The 12,572-nt window shown below is 42.1% G+C and overlaps 1 protein-coding gene across 1 annotated transcript in view; it reads left to right on the top strand.

Moving 5' to 3' along the window:
• Window positions 1-3,059: 3,059 nt before the first annotated feature.
• Window positions 3,060-12,572, top strand: part of DISC1 (DISC1 scaffold protein) — a 289,457-nt gene continuing 279,944 nt past the window's right edge. Inside the window, 1 exon segment of the mRNA XM_061624495.1 lies at window positions 3,060-3,310. Coding sequence (XP_061480479.1) covers window positions 3,232-3,310 — 79 coding nt within the window. The 5' untranslated portion in view covers window positions 3,060-3,231.

A 12,572-nucleotide genomic window follows, 5' to 3' on the forward strand; every position in this document is an offset into this window, starting at 1 on the left:
TCATTAAGTGTGTCCTAGTTTTATGCAGAGCACAAATGACTTCAAGATCCATTGCACATAGGTGTGATCTACTGTCCTGCATTTCAGAAGATACAGAGTGGACCCTTGCTAGTGGCTATTAGTGATACACAGATTGACATAAGCAAGAAAGACAGCATTAAAGCTTAGGTGACAATCCTGTGTATATTTTTATCTGTGTCTCACTAAAAAGTATGGGCCTTACTTCCAAGTAATCTTGCCAAGGATTGTGCTGTTGAAGTAGACAATTACGTCCAGCGTTGAGCATTTACTGTAATATTCTTTTAGTGAGCTTTTTATAAGACACAGTTCACTTCCTGGTGAAGTTTGGACACATGGTGGCTATCCCCTTCTGTAGGGGTGGGAGCAGTAGCATAGTGGCAAATTCAGAAGTGCAGGGTCCTTTCATGATAGTCACACCACATCCCTGCACAGCCACACCCTCTTGTAAGATTATACAATAAAATGAGTTTTCAGTCTCTTACTTTCTTTGGAGTACTTTCTGGATTGTAACAACTATTGCAAAATCGCAAATGCCCCTTTTTGGAATGGTGACTGAGCGGGTTGTGGTGGAACAACAGCAGACATTTCTGAAGGAGACTAATTATCTGGCTCCATTCCAGTCTGGATTCAGGCCTGGGTTTGAAATCAAATCAGCTTTAGTCACTCTGATGGATGACCTTTATAGAGACAAGGAAAGGGGAGGACAACCCTGCTCCTGTTGTTAGATCTCTGAGCAGCCTTTGACACACTTGACCATGGTATCCTTCTGGACTGACTCTGTAGGGTGGGTATTGGTAGCACTATGCTTTGGTAGTTCTGTTCTTATCTGCAATGTCATGTCCAGACAGTAGCATTGGGAGAATGCTCTTCACCCCCCTGGTGTTTATGCTATGAAGTGCCACAGTATTGAGCCCCAAATTCTATTCAAAACCTATGTGAAGCCGTTAGGATTGATCATTAGTGAAAAACATATTTATGTTTTATTAATATTATAGTACTGTATTTCTACATTGTACGCCTTGTTATATTTTCTATGAAAGTGTGTTATAAGTATCCAAATGCGGACAATTCATAAAACATACAGATCGCCATGTGCTTCAAGTAAGAAAATAAATGTTCACAGCCATGATTCCAGTAATATTAGTTTCTATTTATTGCACTGGCATACCACTTCGAATAAATTGGTGACATATGAATGATATAAATTGATATATCAATAGTGATAGATACACATACATAAATTGATGACATATGTACATAAGGAATGTGACCATGTCATACTTGAGTTTTTGATTTTAAAGGAAGCAAAAGCTGAGTGTAGCAATACATGCACCCTGGACTTGAGGAAAACTGATTTTAATAAACTCAGAACAATGATAAGTAAGGTCCCATGGCAAGCAATCCTAATGAGAAGAGGAGTTCAAGATGGGTGGGAGTTTCTAAAAAAGGAAATTCTAAAGGCACAATTGCAAACAATTCCAACAAGGAAAAAAAGGTGGGACAGCAGACGCCAATGTGGTTCCACAAAAAGCTTAGAGATGACCTGAAAGGAAAAAAAAGGACACATACAGGAAGCAAGCAGGAAGGCCAGGCCACAAGGAAGACTACAGGCAGCTCAGAATTGCAGGGATGGTGTCAGGAAGGCTAAAGCTGAGGTTAACAAGGGATGCTACAAGCAACAAAAAAAGCTTTCCTCAGGTGTATGCATAGCAAAAGACAGAGAAAAGAAATGGTGGTACAGCTACTCAGTGAGGATGGCAAAATGATAACAGATCACAGAGAAGGCAGAAGTGCTCTTTTCCTACTTTGGCTATAAACACACTAGCCAGAGCAAAACAATTCCATTAGCCATATATGGAGTGGAACAGGTTGATAAGTTCCTAAATTTTTATATTGTACCATTGTATTTTATCATACTGTGTTTTAACTGTTTGTACGTCGCCTAGAGTGGCCATTGGCCAGATAGGCGACACAGAAATTAAATTTATTATTATTATTATTATTATTATTATTATTATTATTATTATTATTAAATCTATTTGAAACTGAATTAAAAAACCCACAACACACTCAAACTGCTCCCACCAGGTTTTACAGTAAAAAAGGGCAGGATTTAACTAGTGTCTTGTGCCCCTATTTTCAGGAGAGGGATGGAGATGCACTGGAACTGGCAGAACAGTGACTGTTTTTTTACTCTGACTGGAGGAGGCCTAGCGCTGTCCCTATCTTCAAAAAGGGCAAAAAGGAGGAACCTGCAATGGGTAAGGAGAATCAGCGAAAATCAAGTGTCCTGGCATGCACAAACAGCTTCTATTAACGGGAAGTTACTAGTGGATACAACCATGTGTCTTTCTTATAATGTTAAACAGTAGTATGGTTGTCCTTGTCTTATTCCTGAACTGCAGAGAATGCTTAAATATTTGCAGGAATTAATCAACAAAAACTTACATCATTAATCAATTAAGATTTTGTTAACTGGGTGAGAGCCCTAAAATATATAGCCACCTACATAATCAACATAGCAATGGTGCCACTGTGTCCTGAAATGTCATGGCTCAGATGATCTTTTGGTGGCATCAAGCAACCAACTATCTATTTTTTTTTAACAAACCCTGTTCTCCTTCTGTCATCTTTTCCCATGGTTCCAAGTAAAACATGTTATTACTTAAATAATGATGGGTGAAAAGCATTTTTCATGTACTTAATCAGAGGCACAATACAAATGCCAGTCTGGGCCTGAGCTGAAGTTCAGATTGAAACCTACTTTAATTCCTGCGTTTAGAGGAATCCTGCGAATCTGCTTGAACGCATGGGGCATAGAGGCTGAAATATGGGAAGGGCAGGAAAGTTAGGTTTTGACATTTGGGGGTTGGGGCAGGCCTTCTATGCTTTTAACAGCTGCACAACAGTGGAGTCGCCTCTAGCAAAAAGATGCAGGGGAGGTGAAACGCTTCTGTTATTGAGTATCTGCTCGTCGTGCATTTCCTAACCTCATAAGAGACCAGGGATTGGAGTGGGGGAAGGTGAGCCCGAGCGTGGCGCAGCCGACAAGTTCCGGGCGCGGTTGTGACCCGGAGAGGTCTTCGCCACCCTGGCCGGCCTCAGCATTTGGCTGCCGGTCTTGAGCCTCCCGCCTGCTCCAGCGGATACGAGTCCTGGTGTGGGGGCGGGGAAGGGGCGGTGGCCCAAGAACTGTAGCTTCGGAGGAGGATGTGGAGCGGCACCTCGGGAGACAGAAGGCGGCCCCCACGGAGCCCCGCGAGCCAGGGCAGGTCGGAGCCGAAGCCAGGTGAGGACTTGGGGCTTCTTGGGTTGAGGAGAAGTAGGGCGGCGGTGGCCGCAGCAGGGGCTTTGCCTCTCCTCATCTGCACGCCCTCCAGGCGGGCGGACAGGCAGGCGAGCGCGGGAAAAAGTTGGATTCCCCTCAGGCGGCGACGCTTCTGAAACGAGACCCCGGCGCAGCTCCTTTCTCGCAGAGCTTTGATAACAGCAGGCGAGGGTCCCTCCCCACTCAGGAGCCAGGCGGCGGTAAGGAAGGCTTAACTGTCTTGGTGTACAGGCGGGAAGTCTTCCTTTTTACGCCGACTACTCCTCCCCGTCTCCGCTGCCCCTAAAAGTGGTACTCGGTTACCCTGGCAGCAGGTGAAGAGGATAAAGGGAGGCTTGGCAGTGTCTCTCCCCCACAGGACTCCTGGGCCTTGAACAGTTCCTGTGACGTGCAGAGGCTCTGCTGGCGATGCAGAAGTTGGGAATGCTTTACCTGTTTCAGCTATTAAAGACCTAGGAAAAAAGAAGAAAAAGGGGCAACTCGTGAAAGAGAAGTATGTGCGTTCTGCCATATACCAGGTATGGGGAATCTGTGGCCCTCCAGACGCTGTTGGAATACCGCACTTAATCAGCCCCAGCTAGCACAGCCAATGGGTCAGGGAAGATGGGAGTTTTAGTCTTGCAACACCTGGAGGGCCACAGGTTCCCCACCCCTGCCATATAATATAACAGGACATGTCATTGTGATCTGTATTTATTTAACAGTGTTTATATACTGCTTAATTTTAAATAAAATCTCTACGTGCTGGGCCTGATGGGAGTTGTAGTCCAAGACATCTGGACAGCCCCAGATTTGCAAAGACTGCTCTAAGAAGCTTACAAAGAATATAAAATACAGTAGGGCCCTGGTTTACGGCCGGTGCTTTGCTAATGCAGCGGTCTCAATTAGACACAATTAGATTAAAGCCCGACTCATAGGGCGCTTGTTCTGCTTTTACTGCAGTTTTTGGGCGTCGTGCACCATTCGATTCAATGAGTCCCGCTTTTCAGCGGTTTTCACTTTTCAGCGGGGTTCATATAAATGGGGCCCTACTGTATACATCATATTTTTCAATAAAAGTCAAAAGTTTGAAAACATGCTTTCAAAATAAAAAATAAAGATATAAATAAAACCAACAGTTAAAAATATACGTTATAGGCTAGAATTGCAGATTAAATACATGTCAACTTTACATGTCTGGGTAGGTTTGCCTAAGCAAAAAATATTTTTAGCAGGCACCAAAAAGAGGAGTGTCAGAGTGCAGGAGCTGCCACACTAAAAGGTAGATTCCCTTCAAGTGTGTTTGTGGCTATGATGTCAGACAAATCAGCTGAAAGCCTAGTCTCTGAAGACATTTCTCTAACTTCCCTTTTCCCCTTAGTGGTACTATTGCCATATAAGTACTTTACCAGGTCATAATGCTGGAATCTGTACTTTTTAGTTATTACAACGAATAATAGTGTAGAAAAATCTTTCTGAAGCTAGTGCAGCCAACTCTTAGAAAAGTCAAGAAGCTTGAGATCGATGGGAAAGATTTGCTTGAGTAAATCTGTCTACTTTGATAATTACATCTTGCAACTTCCCAAATTTCATCCCCAAACGAATCAAACAAAAAATAGCTAAAAATGTAAAATAAATGGTACAGATGGAAGCTGTTAAGTTTGTTCTTTTGACCACAAGAAGGAGTCTATGTCTCACTGTCATTCATCAGAGAACTAAACACAGAGACTTGTCAGAAAAACATCTTATACCTGTCTGTTTTCCCCTACAAAGCCAACTTCAGCTTTGGAAGGGCTGAGAATTAGCCTATTGGGCGAAAAGTTAAACAATACTACTTCCCTGGTCTTCAAATGCAAACAGTGAGGGAGATCTGAGTCATGGATTGTCTGTCCATGAGGATCAAACTAAATTAATGAAGGTGGTAAACTAAGCATGGCAAACTATGATCAGCTATCCTTTAAAAAAAAAATTAAAAGGAGTCACTGGGCCTGATTCAGATTGGGGCTGTAGTGCTGGGAAGTAGAAATTTAACCTTTTCCCCCTGCGCCAATTTCCGAATCTCAGTTGCATCCCTCTGAAATAAATATCCTGCAGAAGAAAAAGTGTACATATCATTTGAATATTGATTGGAATGAAAAGTGTGGTACCACTTGCAATCAGCAATTCCGAAATCATTGTACTTCATATTTGTGGCTCTGGTATTTAGGTGAGCATGCTTGTACACCTTTGCCATATGCCTTGGTGTTCAAATTGATCCCTGCTGTCACTATCAAAAGTATAGTTCTGGGACACAGACAAAAATATGCCCACAAGAATTGGTACAATAATATAGTTCGTAGTTAGGAAGCCCTAGAAGAGAAATGTTCTGAGAAGTGATCTTCCCAAATATCTTACAGGGCTACTCTGTTGAGCATGAGTCAAGGGATAATGATTTTTTTTTTTTACCGTATTCATATAGATTTTTCTGAAAGTGATATCTGATATATGTAATTAATTCCAGAGGGGTGTTGTGTTAGTCTCTTGCAATAAAATTAGCAAAGATTCTTAGGGTAACTTAAATATACATTTATTATGGCACAGGCTTTTGTGGACTACAGTCCACTTCATCAGATGCATGACATTCTGGCGTCGTTGCTCCTAAAATATTTCTGTTGTTGCTCTAATTACTAGGTGCTCATTTTCAATAATACCTCATCAATGTTTCTGAGATTTTGTAAATCACTGTCCTTTTTGTTGCATGATACTTTGTACCTTTGAAAGTTAATGCCACAAATTGCTAATTGCATGGATATGTCATGGAGTGAGTTCTCTTACACATTGTGTGGTCATGTCAGGATTGAAATAGTTTGCAAAATATTTTAACAAAATATATGGGCCTTCTCTCCAATACAGAGTTTAGGGTGCACTGAAACAAGTGGGCTTAAGCATGCTTCTTTGTGTTTGATTGCAGCCATGTAGTACAGCTATATCCCAAAGCTCACACTAAAATAATGTTGTGACTTTGTTCTTGTCCCAAACTTCCTCCCTCTATCCCATGAATTTGAGAAGTGCATTTTATTTCTTTTTTTGTTTTCTGGTGGATGACGTGTTATTTAGATCAATGAAATTTTATGTGAAAAGAAAGACAGTACAGCCCTCTTCCACAACAACATTTTTCATAATATTTTGCAACTTCTTCTTCCATTTATATCCCACTCTTCTTCTTCCCAAGGGAGTCTAGGATGGCAGTGTTAATAACAATGATGTTAAGTGTGTTTCTGAATAGTTGTGCAGCCAAGTGATAGGGAAGTGGAGTTCCCTCCTAAAATTTGCATTTCTTTAATAGACATTTTATAAAGCTGATTTTCAGGCTTCATTAAAATAAACTTGTATTATGTGGACAGGTGTCATACCTGAGTTTACTAATTTGAGAAACAGAATAGAAAATTTTATGGGAGTTATTTAGAAATCTGTTTAAAAGATTTGAAAACTTTCATACTTCACAGATTCTTATCTCACTCACAATCAACAGGGATCCCACTTCAACAACTTAGACTGATGGCTGGCAATGTGGACATTCTGTTGTGTGAACAAAATATTCAATAACCTGCATAAGATACTGTACACACTATTATCTGTTGTACATTGTGTGTGTAACAATCTGCATTTTCCCTTTATTTCTTGTGTCTTAGCTTCTTTCCTTCTATAAGGTAACTGGTTTATCTGAAGAAATTAACCAACTCTGCCTCAGTCCTACAGAGGGCATTCTAACATTATAATTATTGTGAGCTCTGTAGGATTGGTGTCTGGGTCATATTTTTTGTCTTAAACATCTTGCACATTTATTCAGTATCTGAGTGCAGAAGGGAAAAGTGATCACATGTCATACCTATTATGGAAAAACATAATTAAATTCTGTTTCAAGAAAACCATGATGCAGTCACAGCATTTCTCAAATCCTATCTTCTCAAAACATCAAGAAACTGTTAAGAGCTTTTACACATCTTCCTGTTTCTGTTTCCATGTGAACTGTGCTTGCCAAGAGAAGAATTCTTCAAATAGTGGAGTCCTTGCAACCCATTTTAAGTCTCCTTTGGGTGTTCCTTTTTCAGTTTCATTCATAGTCCCTGAAAGAGTCAAAAGGCTTTCAGTTCCAAGATAATGCCCACACTGTTTCACTGGAATTAAAAAAAATCTCTATCAATAGACTTCTTTGTCTCTTCAGTTGAAGAAATACAGGAAGTCCTTAAGTTGGACAGATATTGTATTACATATCCATCACCCGATCAGATATCTAATTCAAAAATTACATTATGCCTTGTTTCTTTGGTCACTTTCATAGCAAACTATTGCTTGAATGAAGAATCCTATTTAAATGAGTGATTGACAGTCTGATCATTTATTTATTTATTTATTTCATTAAACTTATAGACCGCCCCATAGCCGAAGCTCTCTGGGCGGTTCACAAGACATTCATCTGAATGTTTACTTAGAAGTAAGTTCCACTGGGTTCAGTGGGGGCTTACTTCTACATGTGCCAGGGCTGTGGAGTCGTACGCCAAACCTTTGACTCCTCTATTTTTCTACTGTCCAACTCCGACTCCACCCAGAATTGCTTCCAACTCCACAGCCCTGGAAAGGGCTATAAATATCTTTTTAAATTGGAAGCTCTCATAGGAGCATTTTTATTGCTGCCTGAATATGCGCTGATCTTGGCATCATAGCATTTGTCTTCATCTGGGTCCTGTGTCATACACTGACACACAAAATGTTTTCCATCTTGAGTTATGGTGAAATGCTCAACTACAGCTGACTTCATGGGAAGCTTCTTTGACATTTTGAATTTATATTTTTTAAAAAAATCTCAATCAAAATTTATTTTGAAGCCGGAGTCAGAGTCGGTACATTTCTACCGACACCGACTCCACCCAAAATTGCTTCCGACTCTGACTCTCCGACTCCCCGACTCCGACTCCACAGCCCTGACATGTGCACATAAGATTGTATCCTGAATATAATATAGTTTGCTCAGATGAGGTACTTATTAACAAATGAAAAAGAAACTGCCAAAGTGTGTTTACAAAACAGAAAGAAAATCCACAAAACTCGTATGACCAGATGTCAATGCACAGCAGATCAAGTGAAATTCTTAAAATCTCTGTGTTAATTTCAAAGGAACTGCTTAGTCATATCACCTTGGATGGAAGGACATTTTGCCTGCTGTTCACCTTCACAAGCCTACTACTGTTATGCTTTAAAGCAAGCCTGGATGACTTGTGGCTTAGCAAGCCAAACTCCTGCACTAGCAATGTAGCTTTGCTGCATGTCTGGGATTGCAATAGAGTGGGTAAATGTGTGTTGTTAAGCACCTGGGCTTCGTACAAGGCTTGTGGGCAATATTCAGCTTGTTGGGTTGCATGTTTTATGAGCCTGTTTTAAAGTGTCAAAAGAATGTTACACCTTTTTGTCTGTCTTCATAAAACCCCTGTGAAATAGGCCACTATTATTTAATGTTTACAAACGGAGAACTGGGGTTGCAGCTTTATGACTTCTAACGTGAGATATGCAGAACCACTTCATATAGACAGATTTCCTACATGGGTGACAATGTTGGAAAAATCCTTTTACCAATGGGAGCTTTTTTCTTAAGCCTAATTATCATGTCCTCTGATTGTTGGCAAGGGTTGCAGCTAGAGATGTGAAGGCCCAGAAAAAAACAAAAATTAAGGGGAATTCCTCCCCCAGTTTTTCTGTCCCCCCCCAGGTCTTCACATCTTTAGTTGCAGCACATGAGAAGGCTTAACTTTTTCCTCCCCTCAAAATCACCTCCCATAAGACAATTAGGCTTAGAAAATTGGTCACATCCACTTTGAAGTGGGCCTTTCCCCCTGTAAGCCTAATTGCTACATGCAGGGACTGATCTTCAGGGGGGGCTTTATTTATAAGTCTGCCACATAGAACATGGGGGCTGAGGAGGGGAGGCCCCAGGTCAGACGTTCACTATCCCAATTTACATCATAAATGTGTGAACATTGTGTTTATGTGTGTTTTGATGCACAGCTCCCAAACATACACAGAAGCCAAAATAGATACTTTCATGATTTTTATGAGTAACAGCATCAGCCCCCTCCCCTGGTACTCATCAGGAAACAGAATCATGTGAAAACACCCTGTTGGGAATTTGACCCAGGTGGACTACTTCATCCACTGGACCAGTGATCACCAATCTTTTTGCCATAGGTGCATTGCAAAGAAAGAAACTGTTTTGGGGACTACACACACACTTCACAACCTATTCTACTGGCTACAATAGAATGCTATTTCAATGGGGAGATGGGAGCATGTGCCAAGAAAAACCTATGCAGGTGCCATGTTGGTGAACCCTGCACTGGCCTTCACGAGTAATTAGCATGTTCTGAGCTGGGATATATATTTTAAAAGATGCCAGAATATAATGAACAAAACTTCTTTCCAGGGTTTTTCCCGGGTCTGAGCACAAAAGTGCTGTCTGCTCACTGAGGTCCAGTATAGCTGCCGCTACAGGTTCTCTCTCAGAAGTAAAATCTTCTCAGTAGTGGCTGCCTGACTGTTGAATTCCTTCTGACCTCACATTCACTGAATGAAAGAGCTTAGTAGTTCATATATGTATACAATTAAGACTTCAGTTTTTAAGACAATCTTTTAAGCTTGAGTAAGTTTAGTTGTCTGTTGTAGTAATTTAATTTCTACTCTTTTTTGCTATCTTTCATTGTGATTATGTAATTGGTGTATTATTATTACTGTTCTTTCTTTGCCACTCTTCATGCTACTTTTAGAATCTTTTAGAATATCATACTAGCTTTTTACTCTGGGGGCATGGCCACAAAGCTGATTTAGATTACAAGAGAAAATGAATAGTTCTGTAGGGAGTTCCTAATGTTAGTCAACAGTGCGACATATCTCACAGAATAGTACAATTGGCAGTGTGCGCCTAGTGGAAAGACATATATAGAATAATATGCAAGTTGTGTTTAGCCAACAGTTCCAGTGTCTCACAGACCTTTTTGAGAACATTCTGTTAGAGTCAAATGAAACATGAAGTTTGCTGAGTAGTTTGGCACTATGTAGCTGGCATGGGGGAGAAGGAGTTGGATCAGAATCTGGAAATGGGGGTGAGAGAGGGCTTTAACCCTTTCCCCCATGCAGTACCTGCTATTTGCAGTGTGATGAAAACTCCCATTGGCAGTGGAGAAACCTATGAACTTGTATTTGGGGTAGGGAGCTCAGATGGGCAACCAGGGGTAGGTATGTGCTGCCCAAGGACTAAGTGTCAAGGGAGCCTTTTAGTATTGTTCTTCAGTGCTCAGAGTCAAGAATGAGATGGAAGGTGTTTTTACTGAATGGCAACAGCTTTCATAAACATCTACATGCTTAAAAACTTGCAGCACAATCCTAACTATGTCTAACTCAGAAGTATACTCTGTTGAGTTCAATAGGGCTTACTCCCAGGTAAGTGGGGTTAGGACTGCAACCTTAGTGTTTGAGATGGTTCCAGGGCAGGATGAATAACATGCTTTCATTTTGCATCGAATTGTAGAATGTGCAAAACGTGCGAAATCCACTATTGGCTATCGCCCAGTCTCAAATTTGCCATTCTTAGGCAAGGCGATTGAGCGGGTGGTGGCAAAACAGTTGCAAGCGCACTTGGAGGAAGCGGATTATCTGGATCCATTTCAATCGGGCTTCAGGCCTGGACATGGGACTGAAACAGCCTTGGTCGCCTTGGTAGATGATATGAGGAGGGCGTGGGATAGGGGCGAATGCACCTTCCTTGTCCTCCTTGATCTCTCAGCGGCTTTCGATACCGTTGACCACGTTATCCTCCTGGACCGCCTGAAGAGGTTAGGCATGGGGGGCACTGTATTGCAGTGGTTCCATTCCTTCCTCTCTGGTAGGTACCAAAGAGTGGCATTGGAGGATAAGGTTTCGGATCCTTGGTCTCTCACTTGTGGGGTGCCACAGAGTTCCATCCTCTCCCCAATGCTGTTCAACATCTATATAAAGCCGCTGGGGGCAATCATCAGGAGATTTGGGCTGCAATGTCATCAGTATGCGGATGACACGCAGCTCTATCTCTCATTTAAATCTTCACCGAGGTTGGCTGTAGAAACCCTGTCCAAGTGCCTGGAGTCAGTGAGTGGCTGGATGGGAAGGAATAAGCTGAAGCTGAACCCTGACAAAACCGAGGTACTGTTTGTGGGAGACAAGGGAAGGCTGGGGGATGTGGACCTGGTGCTCAATGGGGTACGTTTGCCCCTGAAAGACCAGGTCCGCAGCCTGGGGGTCATTCTTGACTCCCAGCTGACCATGGAGGCTCAAGTCTCGGCTGTGAGCCGGGCGGTGCTGTATCAACTCCATCTGATACGGAGGCTGTGCCCCTACCTTCCCAACCATCTGCTCCCACCGGTAGTACATACCCTGGTCACCTCTCGCCTAGACTATTGTAATGCGCTCTACGTGGGGTTACCCTTGAAAACGGTCCGGAAGCTGCAACTGGTACAGAATTTGGCGGCTCGTCTGATTAAAGGCAGCCGCCGGCAAGATCACATCACTCCAGTGCTGAAGGAGTTGCACTGGCTACCGGTTGTTTACCGGGCCCAATTCAAGGTGTTGGTTTTGACCTTTAAAACCCTATACGGTTTTAGCCCAGTCTATCTGAAGGAGCACCTCCAGCATCGTCGGGGATGCTGCTCAACAAGATCAGCCTCAGAAGACCTTCTCTCGATCCCACCGGTTAAAACAGCTAGACTGGTGAGGACTAGAGAGAGGGCTTTTTCAATAGTGGCCCCCACCCTGTGGAACTCTCTCCCAAATGATCTCCGCCATGCCCCTTCTATGATAAGCTTCCGCCGGGCCTTGAAGACCTGGCTTTTCAGGCAGGCTTTTGGGGTGGGTTAGGTTTCTTACTGTTATGGTTTTAAATTTTAATGTTTTAATGTATTGTTTTATCTTGTACGTCGCCCAGAGTGGCTGGACAACCAGCCAGATGGGCGACTAATAAATTAAATAAATAAATAAATAAATAAACTGCTAGTTACCTTTACATATTTGGGAAAATAGAGCAGAACTTTCAGATCAGAAGGTACAGCCTGCAGGCAAACTTGAGCCCCAATATCTCAACTGATAGAAAGGAATCCCTAACTTTGTCCACTGCCAAGGGCTCACCAATGACATGTCTTACCTTAATTCATGATGAAGAAGAATGGGCCAGCAAATAAGCCATAGT

Source organism: Rhineura floridana, chromosome 4, assembly GCF_030035675.1.
Source record: "Rhineura floridana isolate rRhiFlo1 chromosome 4, rRhiFlo1.hap2, whole genome shotgun sequence".
NCBI classification, from domain to species: domain Eukaryota; kingdom Metazoa; phylum Chordata; class Lepidosauria; order Squamata; family Rhineuridae; genus Rhineura; species Rhineura floridana.